General features: G+C 36.6%; 1 protein-coding gene across 1 annotated transcript in view; it reads left to right on the forward strand.

Annotated features, from left to right (window-relative positions):
* Positions 1-24,028, forward strand: part of UNC13C (unc-13 homolog C) — a gene marked incomplete at both ends in the record, with an annotated part of 586,714 nt that overhangs the window by 467,965 nt on the left and 94,721 nt on the right. Inside the window, one exon of the mRNA XM_082853041.1 lies at positions 14,907-15,033. Within this exon, the coding sequence (XP_082709167.1) occupies positions 14,907-15,033 (127 nt within the window). The remainder of the gene's footprint in view (positions 1-14,906; positions 15,034-24,028) is intronic.

Here is a 24,028-nt window from a genome sequence, read left to right on the forward strand (position 1 = left end):
TAATCCTTTGTCAGTTGCTTCATTAGCAAATATTTTCTCCCATTCTGAGGGTTGTCTTTTCGTCTTGTTTATGGTTTCCTTTGCTGTGCAAAAGCTTTTAAGTTTCATTAGGTCCCATTTGTTTATTTTTGTTTTTATTTCCATTTCTCTAGGAGGTGGGTCAAAAAGGATCTTGATGTGATTTATGTCATAGAGTGTTCTGCCTATATTTTCCTCTAAGAGTTTGATAGTGTCTGGCCTTACATTTAGGTCTTTAATCCATTTTGTGTTTATTTTTGTGTATGGTGTTAGGGAGTGTTCTAATTTCATTCTTTTACATGTAGCTGTCCAGTTTTCCCAGCACCACTTATTGAAGAGGCTGTCTTTTCTCCATTGTATATTCTTGCCTCCTTTATCAAAAATAAGTTGATCATACGTGTGTGGGTTTATCTCTGGGCTTTCTATCCTGTTCCATTGATCTATATTTCTGGTTTTGTGCCAGTACCATACTGTCTTGATTACTGTAGCTTTGTAGTATAGTCTGAAGTCTGTCTCATCCCATTTTTTTCCTTATAACTATCCATCTGTAGTTTCCTAGCACCAGATTATGTGGTCCTGACTTCATAGCACTTCCTGAATTTTCAAGGTCTATGTCTCAGACAAATCATGCAGAATTCTTTCAAGTCTAATATAAAATGGTATGCCCTTCCTTCTGAGTATTATGGAAGAGCAGTTTCACACTGGCTTGCCTGTAAAACATTTCACAGCTATAGGAGTCTGTGTCGTAGATGAAGATTATAGAGGAAATGTTGGTGTTGTACTGTTTAATTTTGGCAAAGAAACATGTGATGTCAAAAGGGTGATTGAATTGCACAGCTCATTTGTGAACAGGTTTCTTATCCAGAAACAGGAAGTTCAAGTTTTGGATGATGCTGAAAGGGGTTCAAGAGTTTTTGGTTCCACTGGATATAGCCAGTCTTATTCAAAACCCACCAATCTAGATTTGTGGGTTGTAGATCTACACCAGAATTCTAAGCAGATATATCAGAGTGATGGCTGTGAAGTATGTCTGACCTCACATCACTTCTGATTTACTTTACCAGGGAGCCTTGTTTCATTCTGGAATTCTGCTGAGATACTAGTTTTAATTTTGAGTTGGACTGCCAGCTACAAGTATAATGCTGCTTCTAGCATCAGTTTCATTGGTCATGGAGTAAGGCAGTATTTTCCTAATTTTGCTTGGCTTTTTTTCCCTAGTGTTTTGCTAAGGCTTAGTTACCAGAAATGTTTCATGAAAGAAACTTCCATATCTTCTTTCTTACCCTACAGAAATTAATGATATTTTTTCCTTCATGGTCATTGATTCTTAAGAAAGTTGACTACAGTAATTGATTATTATGGCTAATCTTTTCTCTTGTTTGCTGATTTCCTTCTCTGGAAGATTCACATTGGTCCAAATTACTTTTTGCTAACATATGATTATGTATAGTCCTTTATTTTTTCATTTTTATTTTATTACTCCAAGCTTTATTACCTTGTAAGTACAATACCTTACTTTGGCAGCCAGAACTTTACATGATATCTCACCTCCAAAGATGTGCTGATATTACAAAACCTTTATAGAGCTGCTCTAAAATGGAAAATTGTAATTCTTATTTTCTCTCTCTCCCTCTCTCTCTCCTCCCCTCCCCGCCCTCGCCTTTCTCCTTTTGCTTCTAGTTACATGGATTAGCATTCTCAGTGTATGAAAAAGAGCCCATGATCGCCATCTGTCTATTGTTAATATACATTTATGCTTACCTTTGATAGATATTTATATGTGTATGTTATCTGTAAAAGTCTTATACATATTTATTTTTACAATCAAAATTTCTGAGTGATAGGGTTTGGGGTTTGTGAGCACATAGTATCTTACAAACCATCATGTGCATTGACCCCCTAATGCCAACTCTTTATTTGGTATTCCTTCCAAACCTTCCATATCATCACCTCTTAGAGATAGAGCAGCCTGTCAAACACTTAGAGGGATGTTTAAGAGAGCCCTACAGAATTGAACTACCAACTCTAGGACAATGCAGAGTGTTTATGCAATAAAATGATGTCACAGATTAAGAACTGGAAAATGACACTGTGATGATTGATGGCAGCAAATTTGCTTTTGGCATGAGAATGGATTGAGTGTATGTCACCCTATCCTGTAAATTGATACATAATTGTCGATAAAATCCCATGCATACAATAACTTTCAGAAGAAGATATATTATTTTAAAGTAAATGCTGGTAAACACCATCTAAAGGCAAATAGGAATAGTCTTCTAAGTTGCCAAGTTTTTCTTTGTACTATTTTAATGAAGCATTTTTATTCTGGTAGTAAAATATTCTTCTCATTGAAATTCAAAGCTTAATTTTTTAATATCTTTATTGGAGTATAATTGCTTTACAATGTTGCATTAGTTTCTGCTGTACAACAAAGTGAATCAGCTATATGTATACATATATCCCCATATCCCTTCCCTCTTGAGCCTCCCTCCTACACTCCCTATCCCACCCCTCTAGGTCATCACAAAGCATTGAGCTGATCTCCCTATGCTATGCAGCAGCTTCCCACTAGCCATCTGTTTTACATTTGGTAGTGTATATATGTCAATGATACTCTATCACTTCATTCCAGCTTCCCCTTCAACCCGTGTCCTCAAGTCTGTTCCCTATGTCTGCATCTTTATTCCTGCCCTACCGCTAGGTTCATCATTACCATATTTTTTAGATTCCATATATGTGCATTAGCATATGGTATTTGTTTTTCTCTTTCTCATTTACTTCACTCTGTATGACAGTCTCTAGGTCCATTCATCTCATTACAGATAACTCAGTTTTGTTCCTTTTTATGGCTGAGTAATATTCCATTGTATATATGTTGCACATCTTCTTTATCCATTCATCTGTTGATGGACATTTAGGTTGCTTCCATGTCCTGGCTATTGTAAATAGTGCTTCCATGAACATTGTGGTGCATGACTCTTTTTGAATTATGGTTTTCTAAGGATATATGCCCAGTAGTGGGATTGCTGGGTCATATGGAAATTCTATTTTTCGTTTTTTAAGGAACCTCCATAGTGGCTGTATCAATTTACATTCCCACCAACAGTGCAAGAGCGTTCCCTTTTCTCCACACCGTCTCCAGCATTTATTTTTTGTAGATTTTTTGATGATGGCCATTCTGACTGGTGTGAGGTGATATCTCATTGTAGTTTTGATTTGCATTTCTCTAATGATTAGTGATGTTGAGCATCCTTTCATGTGTTTGTTGGCCATCTGTGTATCTTCTTTGGAGGAATGTCTGTTTAGGTCTTCTGCCCATTTTTGATTGGGTTGTTTGTTTTTTTGATATTGAGCTGCATGAGGTGCTTGTGTATTTTAGAAATTAATCCTTTGTCAGGATTCATTTGCAAATATTTTCTCCCATTCTAAGGGTTTTCTTTCATCAAATATTAAATTTTGTAGAAAATTATTATACTGCAGTTCAGAAAATTAATTAAATGTTTTATCTTGTAAATGTAATGAGCAAGTTAAATATTTGTTGCCAAAATTTAAAATGTAAGAGAACTGATGGCTAAATAAATTTTGTTGTTCACATCATATGAGATAAATGCAGTTTTGTGACTGTTCTACAACTAAGCAGAAGATACTTTGTGAGAATTAAAGATAATTTGAAGTATATCTTTGAATTTGATATTATAATATCTTAAATCAATATTTGGTATGTGGTGGTTAAGATATAATTGTAGTTTATTTGAAATATCTCCTTATAATATATCATTACACATTATGGGAGGAATACATGAAGACATGAGGAAAACAGGCATATAGATTTTGGAACATAACAGCTCACTTTGTATAAAATCATCCAAGTGGTGATAACTACTCAGAATATAGCTGAGAGACTACAAGTATGAAACGAGGCTGACAGGAAGGTTAACTGTAATATTAGTCTACCTGGAAAATGTATTACTTCTATGATAATTCTTCTCTCAGAGCCTATATACTATTTTCTTAACATGAAACTTCTTAAGTTCTTAAGTCTGATTCACTGATTTCCTACATGATGGTGGATCAATTCACAGTGGGGTCTGCTAAAGGTTCTTACATTGATACAGTTCCATAAAGCAAGGGGACAGCCTGACTACGTGTGTGTGTGTGTGTGTGTGTGTGTGTGTGTGTGTGAGAGAGAGAGAGAGAAACAGGAAGTTAGAAAGCAAAATAATTTGGAGGTTAATTAATAAGCGCATCTTAACCTTTCCAAAACCTTTGTGTGATGCAGCAGAACGTAACCCCACATAGCCAAACTCCATAACAAATGATTTAACACAGTGCCAGCTTATTTATTTCTTACTTGTACAAGTCAAAGAAGGTATTTCTGATTGGGTGGCTCTCCTCTGAGAAGTGGCTCAAGGATCCAGACTTCAACCCTCTAGCAGCTCTGTGATCCCCTTGAACCTTGGAATCCTTGGCTGGATCTTCTGCATCTGGCCACAAATGAGGGAAAGGCAAGCACAGCAGATTTCACAGGAGGTGTTTTAGGGCAAGGCTGAAAATAGCATATATTATCTTTGGCCCACAAGTCAGTCATAGGCCAACCTATTGCAAGGAAGGTTGGGAAATGTAGTCTGGTTGTATGACTGGGAGGTAAAGGACTTAGTGTGATAATCATCTAATTAGTTAAACCTGCCACAGATACTGAGGTTCTTGATGATCACCACAAGTCACTGCTGAAAAAAGTTAAATTCTACTTAATACTTTCTACTTAAGGACAAAACAGGTGCACCTTATTATATAGGCGGGTACCATTTCCATTATCAATTGCATTTTTCTTCAGATCAAACCTACCTCACAAACTAAGTAAGCTGAAAACCTCTTGCTATGTCAGCTGAAGTGCATAGTGCATGCAAAGATGTCAGTTAGTATGGTTGAATTGGCAAAATGTAACAACAGTTGGTACTGTTCTCTTGTTCCTGCCCACAGAGCTGTAAATATTAGTTGATGGTGCATGAGAGACATGCAGCATAAAAGAACAGAAACTAATTCCTATGAGTGTGAAAGCAATTCCTTTCTTTTTTTAACATCTTTATTGGAATATAATTGCTTTACAATGGTGTATTAGTTTCTGCTTTATAACAGAGTGAATCAGCTATACATATACATATATCACCATATCTCCTCCCTCTTGCGTCTCTCTCCCACCCTCCCTATCCCACTCCTCTAGGTGGTCACAAAACACTGAGCGGATCTCCCTGTGCTATACGGCTGCTTCCCACAACCTATCTGTTTTACATTTGGTACTATAAATAAGCCCATGCCACTCTCTCACTTCGTCCCGGGTTACCCTTCCCCCTCCCCGTGTCCTCAAGTCCATTCTCTACGTCTGTGTCTTTATTCCTGTTCTGCCCCTAGGTTCTTGATGACTTTTTTTTTTTTACATTCCATATATATGTGTTAGCATACAGAATCTGTTTTTCTCTTTCAGACTTACTTCACTCTGTATGACACACTCGAGGTCCACCTCACTACAAATAACTCAATTTCGTTTCTTTTTATGGCTGAGTAATATTCCATTGTATATATGTGCCATATCTTCTTTATCCATTCATCTGTCGATGGACACTTAGATTGCTTCCATGTCCTGGGTATTGTAAATAGCGCTGCAATGAACACTGTGGTACATGACTCTTTTTGAATTATGGTTTTCTCAAGGTATATGCCCAGTAGTGGGATTCCTGGGTTGTATGGTAGTTCTATTTTTAGTTTTTCAAGGAACCTCCATACTGATCTCCATAGTGGCTGTATCAATTTACATTTCCACCAACAGTGCAAGAGGGTTCCCTTTTCTCCACACCCTCTCTAGCATTAACGTTTTGTAGATTTTTTGATGATGGCCATTTTGACTGGTGTGAGGTGATACCTCATTGTAGTTTTGATTTGCATTTCTCTGATGATTAGTGATGTTGAGCATCCTTTCATGTATTTGTTGGCAATATATGTATCTTCTGTGGAGAAATATCTGTTTAGGTCTTCTACCCATTTTTGGATTGGGTTGTCTGTTTTTTTGATATTGAGCTGCATGAGCTGCTTGTAAATTTGGACATTAATTCTTTGTCAGTTGCCTGTTTTGCAAATATTTTCTCCCATTCTGAGGGTTGTCTTTCTCCCATTCTGAGGGTTGTATTTATGGTTTCCTCTGATGTGCAAAAGCTTTTAACTTTCATTAGGTCCTATTTGTTTATTTTTGTTTTTATTTCGATTTCTCTAGGAGATGGGTCAAAAAGGATCTTGCTGTGATTTATGTCAAAGAGTGTTCTGCCTCTGTTTTCCTCTAAGAATTTTATACTGTCTGGCGTTAGATTTAGGTCTTTAATCCATTTTGAGTTTATTTCTGTGTACACTGTTAGGAAGTGTTCTAATTTCATTCTTTTACATGTAGCTCTCCAGTTTTATCAGCACCACTTATTGAAGAGGCTGTCTTTTCTCGATTGTATATTCTTGCCTCCTTTATCAAAGATAAGCTGAACATACGTGCATGGACTTATCTCTGGGCTTTCTATCCTGTTCCATTGATCTATATTTCTCTTTCTGTGCCAGTACCATACTGTCTTCATTACTGTAGCTTTGTAGTATAGTCTGAAGTCCAGGAGGCTGATTTTTCCAACTCCGTTTTTCTTTCTTAAGATTGCTTTGGCTATTTGGGGTCTTTTGTGTTGCCATACAAATTGTGAAGTTTTTTGGTCTAGTTCTGTGAAAAATGCCATTGGTAATTTGATAGGTGTTGCATTGAATCTGTAAATGGCTTTGGGTTGTATAGTCATTTTCACAGTGTTGATCCTTCTAATCCAGGGACATGGTATATCTCTCCATCTGTTTGTATCATCTTTAATTTCTCTCATCAGTGTCTTATAATTTTCTACGTACAGATGTTTTGTCTCCTTCGGTAGGTTTATTCCTAGGTATTTTATTCTTTTTCTTGCAGTGGTAAATGGGAATGTTCCCTTAATTCCTCTTTCAGATTTTTCATCATTAGTGTATAGGAATGCAAGAGATTTGTGTGCATCAATTTTGTATCCTGCTGCTTTACCAAATTCATTAATTAGCTTTAGTAGTTTTCTGGTAGAGTCTTTAGTATTTTCTATGTATAGTGTCATGTCATCTGCAAACAGTGACAGATTTACGTCTTCTTTTCCAATTTGGATTCCTTTTATTTCTTTCTCTTCTCTGATTGACATGGCTAAAACTTCCAAAACTATGTTGAATAATAGTAGTGAGAGTAGGCAACCTTGTCTTCTTCCTGATCTTAGTGGAAACGGTTACAGTTTTTCACCATTGAGAATGGTGTTGGCTGTGGGTTTGTCATATATGGCGTTTATTATGTTGAGGTAAGTTATCTCAGTGCCTCCTTTCTGGAGGGTTTTTATCATAAATGGTTGTTGAATTTTGTCAAAAGCTTTTTCTGAACATATTGAGATGATCATACAGTTTTTATCCTTCCGTATGTTAATATGGTATATCACATTGACTGATTTGGGTATATTGAAGAATCCTTGCATTCCTGGGATAAACCCTGCTTGATCATGGTATATGATCCTTTTAATGTGCTGTTGGATTCTGTTTGCCAGTATTTTGTTGAGGATTTTTGCATCTGTACTCATCAGTGATATTGACCTGCAGTTTTCTTTGTGTGTGACATCTTTTTCTGGCCTCGTAGAATGAGTTTGGGAGTGTTCCTCTGTCTGCTATATTTCAGAAGAGTTTGAGAAGGATGGGTGTTAGCTCTTCTCTAAATGTTTTGGTAGAATTCACCTGTGAGGCTATCTGGTCCTGGGCTTTTGTTTGTTGGAAGATTTCTAATAACAGTCTCAAATCAGTGCTTGTGATTTGTCTGGTTATATTTTCTATTTCTTCCTGTTTCAGTCTGTTTCAGTCTCAGAAGGTTGTGCTTTTCTAAGAATTTGTCCATTTTTTCCAGGTTTTCCTTTTTATTGGCATATGGTTGCTTGTAGTAATCTCTCATGATTGTTTGTATTTCTGAAGTGTCAGTTGTTACTTCGCCTTTTTCATTTCTAATTCCTTTTATGAGTCTTCTCCATTTTTTTCTTGATGAGTCTAGCAAATCGTTTATCCATTTTGTTTATCATCTCAAAGAACCAGCTTTTAGTTTTATTGATCTTTGCTATTGTTTCCTTTATTTCTTTTTCATTTATTTCTGCTCTGATCTTTGTGATTTCTTTCCTTCTGCTAACTTTGGGGTTTTTCTGTTCTTCTTTCTCTACTTGCTTTAGGTGTAAGATTAGGTTGTTTTTTTGAGATGTTTCTTAAGGTAGGATTGTATTGCTCTAAACTTCTCTCTTAGAACTGCTTTTGCTACATCCCATAGGCTTTCAGTCTTCGTATTTTCATTGTCATTTGTTTCTAGGTATTTTTTGATTTCTTCAGTGATCTCTTTGTTATTAAGTAGTGTATTGTTTAGCCTCCATGTGTTTGTATTTTTTACAGATTATTTTCCTGTAATTGCTATCTATTCTCATAGCGCTGTGGTCTGAAAAGATACTTGATACCATTTCAATTTTCTTAAATTTACCAAGGCTTGATTTGTGACCCAAGATATGATCTGTCCAGGAGAATGTTCCATGAGCACTTGAGAAGTAAGTGTGTTCTGTTGTTTTATTTTGTTTTTTGTTTTTGTTTTTTTGGCTGCATTGGGTCTTCATTGCTGTGTGTAGGCTTTCTCTTGTTGCAGCTACTGGGGGCTACTCTTCACTGTGATGCACAGGCTTCTTATTGTGGTGCCTTCTCTTATTGCAGAGCACGGACTTCAGGCATGCAGGCTTTAGTAGTTGTGGCACATGGGCTGAGTGGTTGTGGCATGCCGACTCTAGAGTGCAGGCTCAGTAGTTGTGGTGCACAGGTTTAGTTGCTCTACGGCATGTGGGATCTTCCTGGACCGGGGCTCGCACCCGTGTCCCCTGCATTGGCAGGCGGATTGTTAACCACTTCGCCACCAGGGAAGCCCATGTTCTGTTGTTTTTGGATGGAATGTCCTATAAATATCAATTAAGTCCATCTTGTTTAATGTATCATTTAACGCTTGTGTTTCCTTATTTATTTTCATTTTGCATGATCTGTCCATTGGTGAAAGTGGGGTGTTAAAGTCCCCTACTATGATTGTGTTACTGTCAATTTCCCCTTTTATGGCTGTTAGAATTTGCCTTATGTATTGAGGTGCTCCTATGTTAGGTGCATAAATGTTTACAATTGTTATATCTTCTTCTTGGATTGATCCCTTGATCATTATGTAGTGTCCTTCTTTGTCTCTTGTAATAGTCTTTATTTTAAAGTCTATTTTGTCTGATATGAGAATTGCTACTCCAGCTTTCTTTTGATTTCCATTTGCATGGAATGTCTTTTTCCACCCCCTCACTTTCAGTCTGTATGTGTCCCTAGGTCTGAAGTGTGTGGCTTTAGACTGCATATATATGGGTCTTGTTTTTGTATCCATTCAGCAAGTCTATGTCTTTGGATTTTAGCATTTAATCCATTTACATGTAAGGTAATTATCAATATGTATGCTCCTATTTTCATTTCCTTAATTGTTTTAGGTTTCTTATTGTAGGTCATTTCCTTCTCTTGTATTTCCTGCCTAGAGAAGTTCCTTTAGCTTTGTTGTAAAGCTGGTTTGGTGGTGCTGAATTGTCTTAGCTTTTGCATGTCTGTAAAGGTTTTAATTTCTCCATCGAATCTGAATGAGATCCTTGCTGGGTAGAGTAATCTTGGTTGTAGGTTTCCCTTTCATCACTTTAAATATGTCCTGCCACTCCCTTCTGGCTTGCAGAGTTTCTGCTGAAAGGTCAGCTGTTAACCTTATGGAGATTCCCTTGTATGTTGCTTGTTGTTTTTCCCTTGCTGCTTTTAATATTTTTTCTTTCTACTTAACTTTTGATAGTTTGTTTAATATGTGTCTTGGTGTGTTTCTCCTTGGATTTATCCTGTATGGGACTCTCTGCACTTCCTGGACTTGATTGACTATTTCCTTTCCCATATTAGGGAAGTTTTCAACTATAATCTCTTCAAATATTTTCTCAGTCCCTTTCTTTATCTCTTCTTCCTCTGCGACCCCTATAATTCTCATGTTCCTGCGTTTAACGTTGTCCCAGAAGTCTCTAAGACTGTCCTCAATTCTTATTCTTTTTTCTTTTTTCTGCTTGCAGTAGTTATTTCCTCTGTTCTGTCTTTCAGGTCAATTATCTGCTCTTCTGCCTGTTATTATGCTATTGATTCCTTCTAGAGAATTTTTCATTTCATTTATTGTGTTGTTTATCTTTTTTTGTTTGCTCTTTAGTTCTCCTAGGTCCTTGTTAAACGTTTCTTGAATTTCCTCCATTCTATTTCCAAGATTTGGATCATGTTTACTATCATTACTCTGAATTCTGTTTCAGGAACACTGCCTGTTTCCTCTTCATTTGTTAGGTCTGGTGAGTTTTTATCTTGCTCCTTCATCTGCTGTGTGTTTCTCTGTCTTCTCATTTTGCTTAACTTACTGTGTTTGGGGTCTCCTTTTCACAGGCTGCAGGTTCATAGTTCCTGTTCTTCTTGGTGTCTGCCCCCAGTACCTAAGCTTGTTTCAGTGGGTTGTGTAGGCTTCGTCATGGAGAGGACTGGTGCCTGTGTTCTGGTGAATGAGGCTGGATCTTGTCTCTCTGGTGGGCAGGTCTGTGTCCGGTGGTGTGTCTTGGGGTGTCTGTGACCTTATTATGATTTTAGGCAGCCTCTCTGCTAATGGGTGGGGTTGTGTTCCTGTCTTTTTAGTTTTTCAGCATGGTGGACTCCACTGTAGCCTGCTGGTCGTTGAGTGGAGCTGGGTCTTGGCGTTGAGATGGAGATCTCTGGGAGAGCTTTCACTGTTTGATATTACGTGGAGCCAGGATGTCTCTAGTGGACCAATGTCCTGAACTTGCTTCTCCCACCTCAGAGGCACGTGTCGTGACACCCACCCAGAGCACCAAGACCCTGTCAGCCACTCAGCTCAGATGAAAAGGGAGAAAAAAAGAAATAAATAAAATAAAAAGGTAAATTTATTAAAATAAAAAATAATTATTAAAAATTAAAAAGTAATAAAAAACGAAAAAAATGGAAGAAAGACAGAAGAGAGCAACCAAACCGAAAAACAAATCCACCAATGATAACAAGTGCTAAAAACTACACTAAAAAAAAAAAAAAAACCCCGACAGAAGCCTAAGCCAAATGGTAAAAGCAAAGCTATACAGACAAAATCACACAAAGAAACATACATACTCACAAAAAGAGAAAAAGAAAGAAAAAAAATAATATAAATATATATATATATATATATATATATATATATATATATATATATATATCTCGTTGCTTCCAAAGTCTACCACCTCAATTTTGGGATGATTCGTTGTGTATTCAGGTATTCCAAGATGCAGGGTATATCAAGTTGATTTTGGAGATTTAATCCACTGTGCCTGAGGCTGCTGGGAGAAATTTCCCTTTCTCTTCTTTGTTCGCACTGTTCCTGGGGTTCTGCTTTGGATTTGGCTCGCCTCTGTGTGTAGGTTGCCTGAGGGCATCTGTACTTTGCTCAGACAGGACAGATTTAAAGTAGCAGCTGATTAGGGGTCAGTGGCTTGCTCAGGCCGGTGACAGGGTGGGGGGCGGGGAGAGGTATGGAATGCGGAGAGAGACTGCCGTGGCAGAGGCCGGCATGAAGTTGCAACAGCCTGAGGCATGCTGTCTGTTCCGCCCCCGGGGAAGTTGTCCTTGGATCCCGGGACCCTGGCAGTGGCGGGCTGCACAGGCTCCTGGGAGGGGAGGTGTGAAGAGTGACCTGTCCTTGCACACAGGCTTCTTGGTGGCTGCAGCAGCAGCCTTAGCATCGCATGCCCGTCTTTGGGGTCTGTGCTGATAGACGCCGCTCACAGCTGTCTCTGGAGCTCGTTTAGGCGGTGCTCTGAATCCTCTCTCCTCATGCACCCTGAAACAATGGTCTCTTGCCTCTTAGGCAGGTCCACACTTTTTCCCGGACTCCCTCCCAGCTAGCTCTGGTGCAGTAGCCCCTTCAGGCTGTGTTCAAGCAGCCAACCCCAGTCCTCTCCTTGGGATCTGACCTCCAAAGAAGCCTGAGCCTCAGCTCCCAGCCCCCACCCGCCCCGGCGGGTGAGCAGAGAAGCCTCTCGGGATGGTGAGTGCTGGTCAGCACCGATCCCCTGTGTGGGAATCTCTCCGCTTTGCTCTTTGCACCCCTGTGGCTGCACTCTCCTCCATGGCTATAAAGCTTCCCCACCACCACCCACGTCTCCGCCCGCGAAGGGGCTTCTTAGTATGTGGAAACCTTTCCTCCTTCACGGCTCCCTCCCAGAGATGCATTTCTTGTACAGCTGGTTCCATGGTGCTGAACTCTTTTACCTTTTGCTTGCCTGTTAAACTTTTGGCTTCTCCATCAAATCTAAATGAAAACCTTGCCTGATAGAGTATCCTTGGTTGTAGGTTTTTCTCTTTCATCACTTTAGTTTCTGCTTAAAAGTCAGCTGATAGCCTTATGGGAGTTCCCTGGTTTCTTTTCCCTTACTGCTTTTAATATTCTCTCTTATATTCAATTTTTGCCATTTTAATTACAATGTGTCTTGGGTGGTCCTCTTTAGGTAGATCCTGTTTGGGACTCTGTGTTTCCTGCACTTTGAGGTCTGCTTCCTTTTCTATGTTAGGGAAGTTTTCAGCTATTATATCTTCACATATGTTCTCTGCCCCTTTCTCTCTCTTCTCCTTCTGGGACCTCTGTAATGTGAGTGTTAGAATATTTGATGTTATTCCAGAGATTTATTAAACTTTCCTCATTTCTTTTTCTTCTTTTTTTCTTTTTTCTGTTCAGCTTTGGTGATTTCCACTGCTCTGTCTTCCAACTCACTGATCCGTTCCTCTGTATCATTTAACCTACTGTCGAATCCTAGCAGTGTAATTTTCATTTAGTTATTGTATTCTTCATCTCTGTTAAACAATTTTAACTTCTGGATTAAAGACCTAAATGTAAGACTGGAAAGCATAAAACTAGAAGAAAACATAGGTAGAACATTCTATGATATAAATCATAGTAATAATGATAACATTTATATACTAATAACTCTGTTCTTCCATTCTTCTACTGAGTTCTTTGATCATCTTTACAATCATTACCTTGAACTCTTTCTCAGATAGACTGCCTATCTCCATTTCACTTAATTCTTTTTCTGGGGTTTTATCTTGGTCCTTTGTTTGGACCATGTTTCTCTGTCACCTCATTTTGTCTAATTTGCTGTTTTTATTTCTATGTATCTCGTAGGTTGAGTATGTTTCCTGACCTTGGAGAAGTGGCCTTTTGTAGGAGATGTCCTATGTGTCTCAGCAGCCCACTCCTCACTGGTCACCAGAGCTGTATGCTCTAGGGGTGCCCCTATGTGTGTGGATCCTTCTGTTGTGGAGGGTAGACTACTGGGGGCAGTCTGGTAGGCATGGCTGGCTCCCAGTCTGGTTGGTTGCCAGGCCCATCCTTGCACAGCAGCTGCCAGTCACCTGGTTCATAATTTTGTCTGGGAGTTTGGTCTATAGGTACTAGTATATTACTCTTGTTTCTGTGTATAGATGTATGTTTTTTCTGTGTCTCTGCCTCTTTCTTGGTTCTACAAATTGTCTTGAATTAATCATTGCTTAGATAATTTGAAAATGTTCGATTTGGGGTTGTGTTACCTCTTGTGCTTATTATTGGGATTTAAGTCCCTTTATAGTCAGGTTTGGAAAAGCAAGGATAACCTCAATTACCTTATAACAATCTAATTGCTTCCGTTAGTGTTTTCAGCCTGGAATATTAACTAAAGGGCGTTCCTATTATAAATTAAAGCCCTTAGCTTGAAGGAGATTCACAGACCTCAACCAGAACTTCTCAGAGGACACTTTCAACCTACGTATAGTTAGGGATATTTGGGGTTTGGTTGTGCCTATACTTAGAGCCAGAATTGGCCAACATATTAATATTGAGCAGAGATAAATGTGTTCAGTAACATTATTTTTGTCTCTGTTCCCCAGTAGTATATTACTATATGTTCAGATCAAAGTAACAGTGTTAAGCTATCCTTTTTGAGCAAGAGAGAGGAAAAAAGTCACATATTAGAAAATCCTGCTTTATGGGAAAAGAATCTAAAAGTGGAGATATATATATATGATTCATTTTGCTGTACACCTGAAGCTAACACAACCTTGTAAATCAACTATACTCCAATAAAAATTAAAAAAAAAGAAAATCCTGCTAAATAAATGTCAAAAAAAGGTCACAGCGTACAAAATAATTTTTGCTGAACTTAAAAGGTGAAGAAGAAATCAGCTGGCTTAGAAGTTAAATATAGTTCTTCTCCTTAATTCTCTAAGTATTAAATATCCAGGCCAAAAATGCGATCTACTCATTCCCATTTCCAGTATTAATCAGGGATTATGCCTCCTAGTTTGATTCATGTTTTATTCATGCTTACAAGTTTTCATTCTTTCTGGCACTTTGCATCATGCTAAAAGTAGTCAAAATGTGAAAGCTTGCAGATAAATAGAAAAATGCTGATACATTATCACTCTTCAACTCACCAGAATTCTCACCTTTTTCAGGAAGGCACATTAGACCATTCAAGTCATTTCTCATTACTGCCTGAGCTATTCTACATAGGACCTAACGGATGATTTTTTCATTTTGTAAACTTTCAGGTCTGTCTTTAGCAATTCAATTTGCTTTAACCTCAGATATGTTATTTTCTTCCTTTTTGAAATACGAATAATTAAAAGTAGATTGGAACACAGCATTGTTGGCAAACCAGACTTTATTAAATATTTGATTTTATCTGTTACAGAACATGAAAAGCAGCGGTTATGCAAGAGTACCGATTATATGAATTTGCATTTCAAAGTGAAATGGTTTTATATTGAATATGTGCGAGAACTTCCTGCCTTCAAGGATGCCGTTCCTGAATATTCCTTGTAAGTAGTGATTTTCACCCCCAAGTTTATTCTCAATTCATAGTCCTGTAAAATTAAACCTGAATTATGCAGCCCTAAAATCTCTTCACATAATCTTCATTTGAATGCTGACATTTCTGTCATAAAATTAACATTAAATGATTTGCATACCTTTGGGAACCATATTTAATTGAATTGTGTTGCATTTTTCAAGTATGACTTACTTGGATATTCAACTCAAAGAGAAAGAAATACGTAATACATAATACACAATGGCTCACATGATGAAATTATTTCTTGTAAAAGTGCTTGAACTCAAATTTTGTTGGGAAAATGAGGGGTGCTTGTGTATTGATCTATATAATCCAAATTACTCTTTATTTCAAACCTAAAAATGTCTTAGATATTTATATTTCTAAAATACAAGTCATTATTAAACAGGTGACATTTTCAGAAACATGAATCTATCAGATACAATTGTAATCACACAGATTTATAATACTCTGCATTTTATATTTGTCAGAATTCTGTTTTATTCTGTTGAGGGAGGGCTTCCAAATTCTAGGCACTGTGCCAAGTGTTGTAGGACAACAGTGAATAAAATAAAGGCCTCACCTTGAAAGGAGCTTATACTCAAGGAGATAGTGTAAGAACAAAACTCCTGCTAAAGCAAGGCAAATTGAAATAATTACTAATTCAAGTAATATGAGCAAAGTGCAATGGGGTCTCACAGAAGAGAGATATTACCCCATTTCAATGACTCTACACAGTATTTATGGATGGGATAGCATTTGATACAGACTTTGAAATGTTTTGGCTATGTCAAGAAAACGAAAGGAAAGTTATGAGCATAATTATGGAGGAAGGAATACATGGGCTATGGTCCCTGGGAAATAGTTTCATTTCAGTGGAGTACAGGGTATCTTTACAAAATTAGTAGAAAGTAATGTAGGAAACGTGGTTTTGAACTAGATTATATAAATACTGTGAAGCTTTTACCACTTTCATTAGGCATTGTGGGGGTTGGAAAAGGTAGAGAATGGAGGGGGGTAGGGAAGGGTATATATACATAATAGAGTGATTGTAGTAAAAATGTAAAGGATGAAGATGTATGGGAGAGAAATTTCAAAGATAGAATTTACAGAATTTGTCTACTAAAGACACATGAGGGTAAAAGAAAGAAGGAAGAGTTAAACATGCAGTACATGTACCTAAGCGTTGGTAGTATCATTGACTGGGAATAGGGAAATGAAAAAGGGAGCTATTTGCCAAGAGAATTCTGCTTCTGGCTCTGTGTAGACTAACTAAACTACACTAACTTAAATCAGACTAACATGCTCACTGAAGACCAACTATAAAAGCAAAATAAAATTAAACAGTATCAGAGAGCAATTGAGGCAACCAGGGATTGAGAAGCTAAGGTCCCTGAGAAAAGAAATGCATTGAGGTGAACCCTGTATTTGCTGCAGTTTCTCTCCGGTCTTCTCCATCTACATGCATTTACCAATTTGCCATATAAGTCATGGTGGTCAAATAGAGAACAGTAACCCAGAGTTTATAGTGATCTCCCTGGCCTAGAGAAAGAAACATTGGTGTTCAGGGCTCTGAAGACTGCTTTGTCTTGTGGGACCAACATCCTAGAATAACGGGAACTACAGAGAAGTAAGTATAGCATGCTGCATGCAGTTTCTTCTTGAGGTATTCTCTAATTCTTAATCTGCCCATGTGTGGAGAGTGAGGCAGAAATAAACAAGTAGAAAGCAGGCACTAAGAGATTAAAAACCAAGCAGAGACTTCAGTAGTCTCACAATGCTGGGGAGATAAAAATTAGAAAGCAAGGCTTCCTAAGAAAGAAGAAGCATTATAAACATCCCAGGTTTTCAGGTGAGATCCCTGAAGGACTCTGTCCTAAAAATAAGGGCAAACTGGAAATAGCCCAGTCTAAAACCCAGTCTTTTCTAGATGTGGTGATCTCTGTACATTCTGTCTACAAGAAGAAATTCAGATCCACTTTGGAGGAAATGATCAACCGAAGGTTCCACAATTTTTCATAGACAATGCACAATATTTAACAAAAGATTAAAGACTGCCAGGCAACAGGACCAAATGACTAGAATCCAAGAGAAAAAAGAGAAATTAGTCTTATCAGACGTAGAGTTTGATGTGTACTTCAAATTATGGGAGAATTTCAACAGAAAAATGGAACCTATAAGAAGAATAAAATGGACATTGTAGAACTGAAATAGGATGAAATTAGGAATGTGATAGATGGACCTAATGGCAGAATATACATAGCAGAAGAGGGCTTAAAATTACTGGAACATATTTTTGAGGAATATATTCATATAAAAACATAGAAAAAATACAAAATATAGAAAAAATAGAACAGGGATATATGGGACAAATTTTAAAAAGGTCTAATGTACAAAGACCTGAGTTCCAGAAAAGGAGAAGAGAGAAACAGTACTAGAGCGGTGTGTGAAGAGTTACTAGATGTGGATTTTGCAAAACTGATGAAAAACATGAAGCCACAGTTTAAGAATTTCTGTAAATCCTAAGAAGGGTAAATTCAAGGAAAACTACCAGTAGTTACATCATAGAAAACTGCTTAAAATCAAAAATACCTTCAGAAGGGCTACAATAAAACAGTTGGCTGATTATTCAGTAGAAGTGACTGAAACCTGAATACAGTGCAATGATATCTTTTAAGTGCTGAAAGAAAACAACTAACAATTTAGAATTCTACAAGTGTCAAACATAGCCTTCAAAAATTAAGGAAAATAAAAACATTTATATAACTGAGAAGTTGACAGAACTTATTTCCAGCAGACTCTCACCAAAAATGTACTGTAAGCCTTCAGACAAGGAAAATGACTCAAGATAAAATACAGTAATATAGTAAAGAATTACAATCATTAAAGAAGGTGAACAAATGTGTACATTTAAAACACATTAAAAAAATTTTTTAAATAAATAAACACATTAACTATACAAAATTTTTAAAGTCTGTAGAATAAAATATACATAGGATTAGGACTTCCCTGGTGATGCAGTGGTTAAGAATCCGCCTGCCAATACAGGTGACACAGGTTCAATCCCTGGTCTAGGAAGATCCTATATGCTGCGGAGCAACTAAGCCCGTGTGCCACAACTACTGAGCCTGTGCTCTAGAGCCCATGAGCCACTACTGAAGCCCGTGTGCCTAGAGCCTGTGCTCTGCAACAAGAGAAGCCACTGCAATGAGAAGCCCATGCACCACAATGAAGAGTAGCCCCCACTCACCACCGCTAGGGAAAGCCCGCACACAGCAATGAAGACCCAATGCAGCCAAAAATAATAAATAAGTTTAAAATAGAAGACAGCAATAGCATGAAAAGGTAGAAGAGTGATACACTGAGTAAATACAAGATCCTTGACTTGTTTGAAAAGTGTAAAATACTCATTTTAAAAAGCTTTGAATATATCATGGATGTGTATTATAATTTTTAGTGTAACCCCTTAAGGTATAATATAATACTATGCATCAATAAGATAATGGGGAAGGGGAGGAGGATAAAACAACATTACATAAAAGTCAAGAAACGAGAATGAAAAGAAGGAAGAGCAAGTAGGAAACTGAGGGTGAGGGAAGCAAGATATGATAGATTTAAAATTTAATGTATCAGAAAATTAAGCATAATCATTAAATGCAAATAGATTAATACTCTAGCCAACAAGTATTGTCCTACTAGATAAAATAGCAAAACCCAAAAGATCTTGCTTACAATTTATTCACCTAAAACATGAGTCTAGAAATGTTAAGTGAAAGGATGAAAAAAATAATTGAAAGGAAAATTACACAACTATCCTGATATTAGACAAAATAGATTTTAAGATAAGAAATACTTTGAGAGAGAGAAATTTTTCATGATGATTAAAGGAGCAATTCAACAAAAAGATGGGAAAGATATCTAATGGAAAGATATCCCATGCTCTTGGATTGGAAGAATTAATATTGTTAAATGGTCATACTACCCAAAGCAACCTACAGATTTAATTTGATCTCTATCAAATTACCCATGACATTTTTCACAGAACTAATTATTACCCTAAAATTTACATGAAGGACCCATGAATTGCCAAAGCAATCCTGAGGAAAAAGAACAAAGCTGGAGGCATAACCCTCCTAGCCTTCGGACAATACTACAAAGCTACAGCAATCAAAACATCATGGTATTGGCACAAAAATAGACATATGGATCAATGGAACAGAATAGAGAGCCCAGAAATAAACCCACACATCTATGCTCAATTAATCTTTGACAAAGGAGGCAAGAATATACAATGGAGAAAAGACAGTCTCTTCAGGAAGTGATGTTGGGAAAGCTGGACAGCTACATGTAAATCAATGAAGTTAGAACACTCTCTCACACCATATACAAAAAAAACCTCAAAATGGCTTAAAGACTTAAACATAAAACATGACACCATAAAACTCCTAGAGGAGAACATAGGCAAAAACATTCTCTGACATAAATCATAGCAACATTTTCCTAGGTCAGTCTCCCAAGGCGATAGAAAAAAAAGCAAAAATAAACAAATGGGACCTACTCAAACTTATAAGCTTTTGCACAGCAAATGAAGCCATCAACAAAATGTAAAGACAACCTATGGGATGGAAGAAAATATTTTCAAATGATGTGACCAACAAGGGATTAAATTCCAAAATATAAAAACAGTTCATACAACTCAATTAAAAAAACCAAACCACCCAATCAAAAAATGGGCAGAACAAATAAATAAATATCATTTTTCTTTTTGTTCAAACTTTAAAAATTAATAGGCAGAAGACCTAAATAGACAATTCTCCAAAGAAGACATACAGATGGCCAACAGGCACATGAAAAGATGCTCAACATTGCTAATTATTAGAGAAATGCAAACCAAAATGACAAAGAGGTACCACCTCACACTGGTCAGAATGGCCACCACCAAAAAGTCTACAAATAACAAATGCTGGAGAGGGTGTGGAGAAAAGGAAACCCTCCTTCACTATTGGTGGTAATGTAAATTGGTGCAGCCACTATGGAAGACAATATGGGGATTCCTTAAAAAACTAAAAATAGAGTTGCCATATGATCCAGCAATCCCACTCCTGGGCATATATCTGGAGAAAACTCTAACTTGAAAAGATACATGCACCCCAAAGTTCATAGCAACACTATTTACAATAGGCAAGTCATAGAAGCAGCCTAAATGTCCATTGATAGATGAATGGATAAAGAAAATGTGGTACATATATACAGTGGAATACTACTCAGCCATAAAAAGAATGAAATATTGCCATTTGCAGCAACATGGATGGACATAGAGGTTATCATACTGAGTGAGGTAAGTCAGACAGAGAAAGAAAAATATCATATGATGTCACTTATATGTAGACTGTTAAAATATGATACAAATGAACTTATTTACAAAACAAACACTCATAGACACAAAGCAAACTTATGGTTACCAAAGGGAAAGGGGAGAGAGGGATAAATTAGGAGTCTGGGATTAGTAGATACAAACTACTATGTATAAAATAGATAAACAACAAGGTCCTACTGTGTAGCACAGGGAACTATATTCAATACCCTGTAACAAACCATAATGGAAAAGAATATGAAATAGAATATATATATATATATATATATATATATACACACACACACACACACACACACACATATATATATATGAAACCATAACATACATAACTGACTCACTTTGCTATACACCAGGAACTAACACAGCATTGTAGATCAACTATACTTCAATTAAAATATTTCAAAAATAAAAAGATATTTCATTTCTAAATTTGTATGTATCAAATGACATGTCAGCAAAATATATAAAGCTAAAATTGTCAGAAGTAAAATGAAAAATCAAATCTACAATTCTATTTGGAGATTATACATCTTTCAGAAACTGATTGAAGAATCAGACAAAAAATGTCATTAAGAAAAAAGACATTTCAACAACATATCATCTGTCCATCTATTTCTGGTCACCCAGAGTTTCCACAAATTTTCATATTGTTTACACACATACACACACACACACACAAACACACACACTACCTATCTACAGTTATAACCAGCAATGAGAAAATACACATTGTTATCAGATGTACATGGTGCATTTACCAAAATAGACTATCTGATAGACCAAAAAGCAAGTATAATGAATTTTAAAAGATTGAAGCATATACTGTATGTTCTTGGACCACTGTGGAATTAAGCCAAAAATCAACTCCAAGAAGATAACTAGAAAGTCACCAGATAGGGAAATTAAGCAGATACTCTAGATCATTCATAAGTCAAAAAACAAATCACAGTGTAGATTACAGGATATTTTTACCTAAGTAATAAAATATGGCATGTCAAAGCTTGTGGATTACAGCTAAAACAGTAAACAGAGGAAGATTTATAGCTCTAGTTCTATAAAGAGAAAGGAAAAAAGGCTATAAAATCAGTCATATAAGTTATCAGAAGAAATGTTTAAACGCCAGTCAAGTCAAGAGAAAGTAGAAAAAGAAAACAATCAACATGACCTGGAATAAAAATAAAGTAGAAAATTTAAGGAGAAATTAAAAAGCCAACTGTGTTTTTGAGAAGACTATAAAAATCAAAAAAACCTTAGTAAGGCCAGTGAAAAAAGATATGTCACAAATTACCATTTTCAGGAAAAGATGTCACTAAAGATGCTATAAAGATAAAAAATTATTGAGAGTATTTATGGTAGCACATTTAAAAGTTAGACAAAATGTACAAATTCCTTTAAAAAGAAAACTTATCAAGCTAGCATAGGAAAAAAGATAAAATCTGAGCGGGTCTATAACTATTTTAAAATTTGAATCCTTAAATAAAAATCATGTCACAATTAAAACTCCAGGCCCAGATGGCTCCAAATGGAATTCTTCCAACTGTTTAAGAAAGAATATCAGCAATGTTACACAACTGTTCCAGAGAAGGCAGGAATACTTCTCAAATCCTTTTTGAGGTCAGCATATCCTCACTACCAAAACCTATTGAGAACATGACAAGTAAGAATATTTACAGGCCAATTTCTCTCTGACCATAGTTTAAAAAAATAAATGAAATATTAGCCAGTAGAATTCAGTGGTCTATAAAAACAGTAATAGAACATGACCATGGGAAATTTATTCCTGGAATATGAGATTAGTTAAACATTTTAAAAGCAATGAATGTAAATCACCACATTTAAATTATGAAGGAGAAAATCGCTACAATCATTACACTAAATATATAACAATAATTAGATAAAATAGAACATTAATTTATTATAAAAATCTCTTATCAAGTTAGGAATAGAAGGGAACTCTCTTAATCTAATAAAAGACCCACCCTTCAAAAAAGAAACTGTACAAACGTTCTCATGGATAAAATTTTGAAAACTTCCCCGAGATCAAGAATGACTGATTATATATATGTATAACTGAGTCACTTTGCTGTACAGTAGAAATTAACACAACATTGTAAATCAACTATACTTCAGTAAAATAAATTTTTTAAAAAAGAACGAGACCAATAGCTGATAACATCACTTTTATTTAACATTGTGCTAGAAGTCCCAGGCAGTACAATAAGACAAGAAAGAGAAAAGTGTAATGGCTGTAAAAGCATATAATGATGCTATCCATATGTGTATATGACATATTTATACACCTAGAGAATTCAAAAGAAAGTATAGGAAAACTAATAGAATCTAAAAAGTGATTGTAGTAAGTTCATTGAATTTCTATGTGACAGCCACAGTTAGAAAATTACATATAAACAATACCATTTGAATGGCATTAAAACCGTGATAAACTCATGTGATGAAAGGTGTGCGTGCCCTCTACTGAGGCAACATAAAATATTACTGAGAGGATTACTTAAGATGAACTAAATAAAAATATACAATATTCCTAAAAAGATGCATTATTGTAAAGGAGGTAGTTCTCCCCACATTGACATACAGATTCAAAGCAATCCCATAAGGAGTCCCGCAGCTATTTTTGTGTAGATTGACAAGTTCATTCAAAAATATGTAATACATAGAAATGCAAAGGGCTAAGACTAGCCATAGCAATCTTGAAGAGGAAGTAAAAAAGTTGGAGAACTGCACTCAGTCACCAAGACTTACTCAAAAGTTAATTATTAATTGTGTGGTGGTGTGCATGACAAATAGACCAATGAAACAAAATAGTCCAGAAACAAATCCACACATTGCTGTTACCTGATTTGCATCAAAGATGACAACTCAAAGGAGTGGGGGAAAGGATGACCTTCTAAATAAATGGTGCTAGACGACTGTACATCCATACGGAAAAAAGAACTTTGAAACTTAGACCATTCACAAAACCCACCTACTGGTGGAGTGCAGATCGCTAAAAGGTAAAGGTGAGCACCCAGAATCAGTTACAGGAGATGAGTCCATGTAGATGAAAGCCAGATGGTAAAGCCCTAAGAAATGAGAGAATGGCACAGTGGGGGACATAGCACACAAGATCTACATTTTACAGGATTTTGAATTGTAAAGGGAATTGTAGAGTGGGAATTGGGAACTAAGCATATTTGAGGCAGCATTGGAAGGGCCAAGAGAAAGGTAGAGATTGAAGGTAAAAGAGAAGGATATATATATATATATATATATATATACACACACACACACACACACACACACACACACACGTATATCATACACTGCACAGCATGCAGGACCTTAGTTCCCCGATCAGGGATTGAACCCATGAACCTGTACCCCATGTAGTGGAAGCTTACTTGGACTCCTAACCGCTGGACTGCCAAGGAATTTTGAGAAGGGGATATGTTTGAGAAGTGAAACTAAAGGTCTTCAAGGTAGCAGAACTAGAAAAAGAGAATGAAAAGAGATTTTTGGTAGTGAATTACTCTCAGATAAGAAAAGAGCAGTATTCACTGTTAATCATGTGCAAATGACATCTTTTATAGTATGCAATACTATCGATTTT

This window comes from Leucopleurus acutus (genome assembly GCF_964270905.1).
Source record: "Leucopleurus acutus genome assembly, chromosome: 1".
In the NCBI taxonomy this organism is placed as follows: Eukaryota; Metazoa; Chordata; class Mammalia; order Artiodactyla; family Delphinidae; genus Leucopleurus; species Leucopleurus acutus.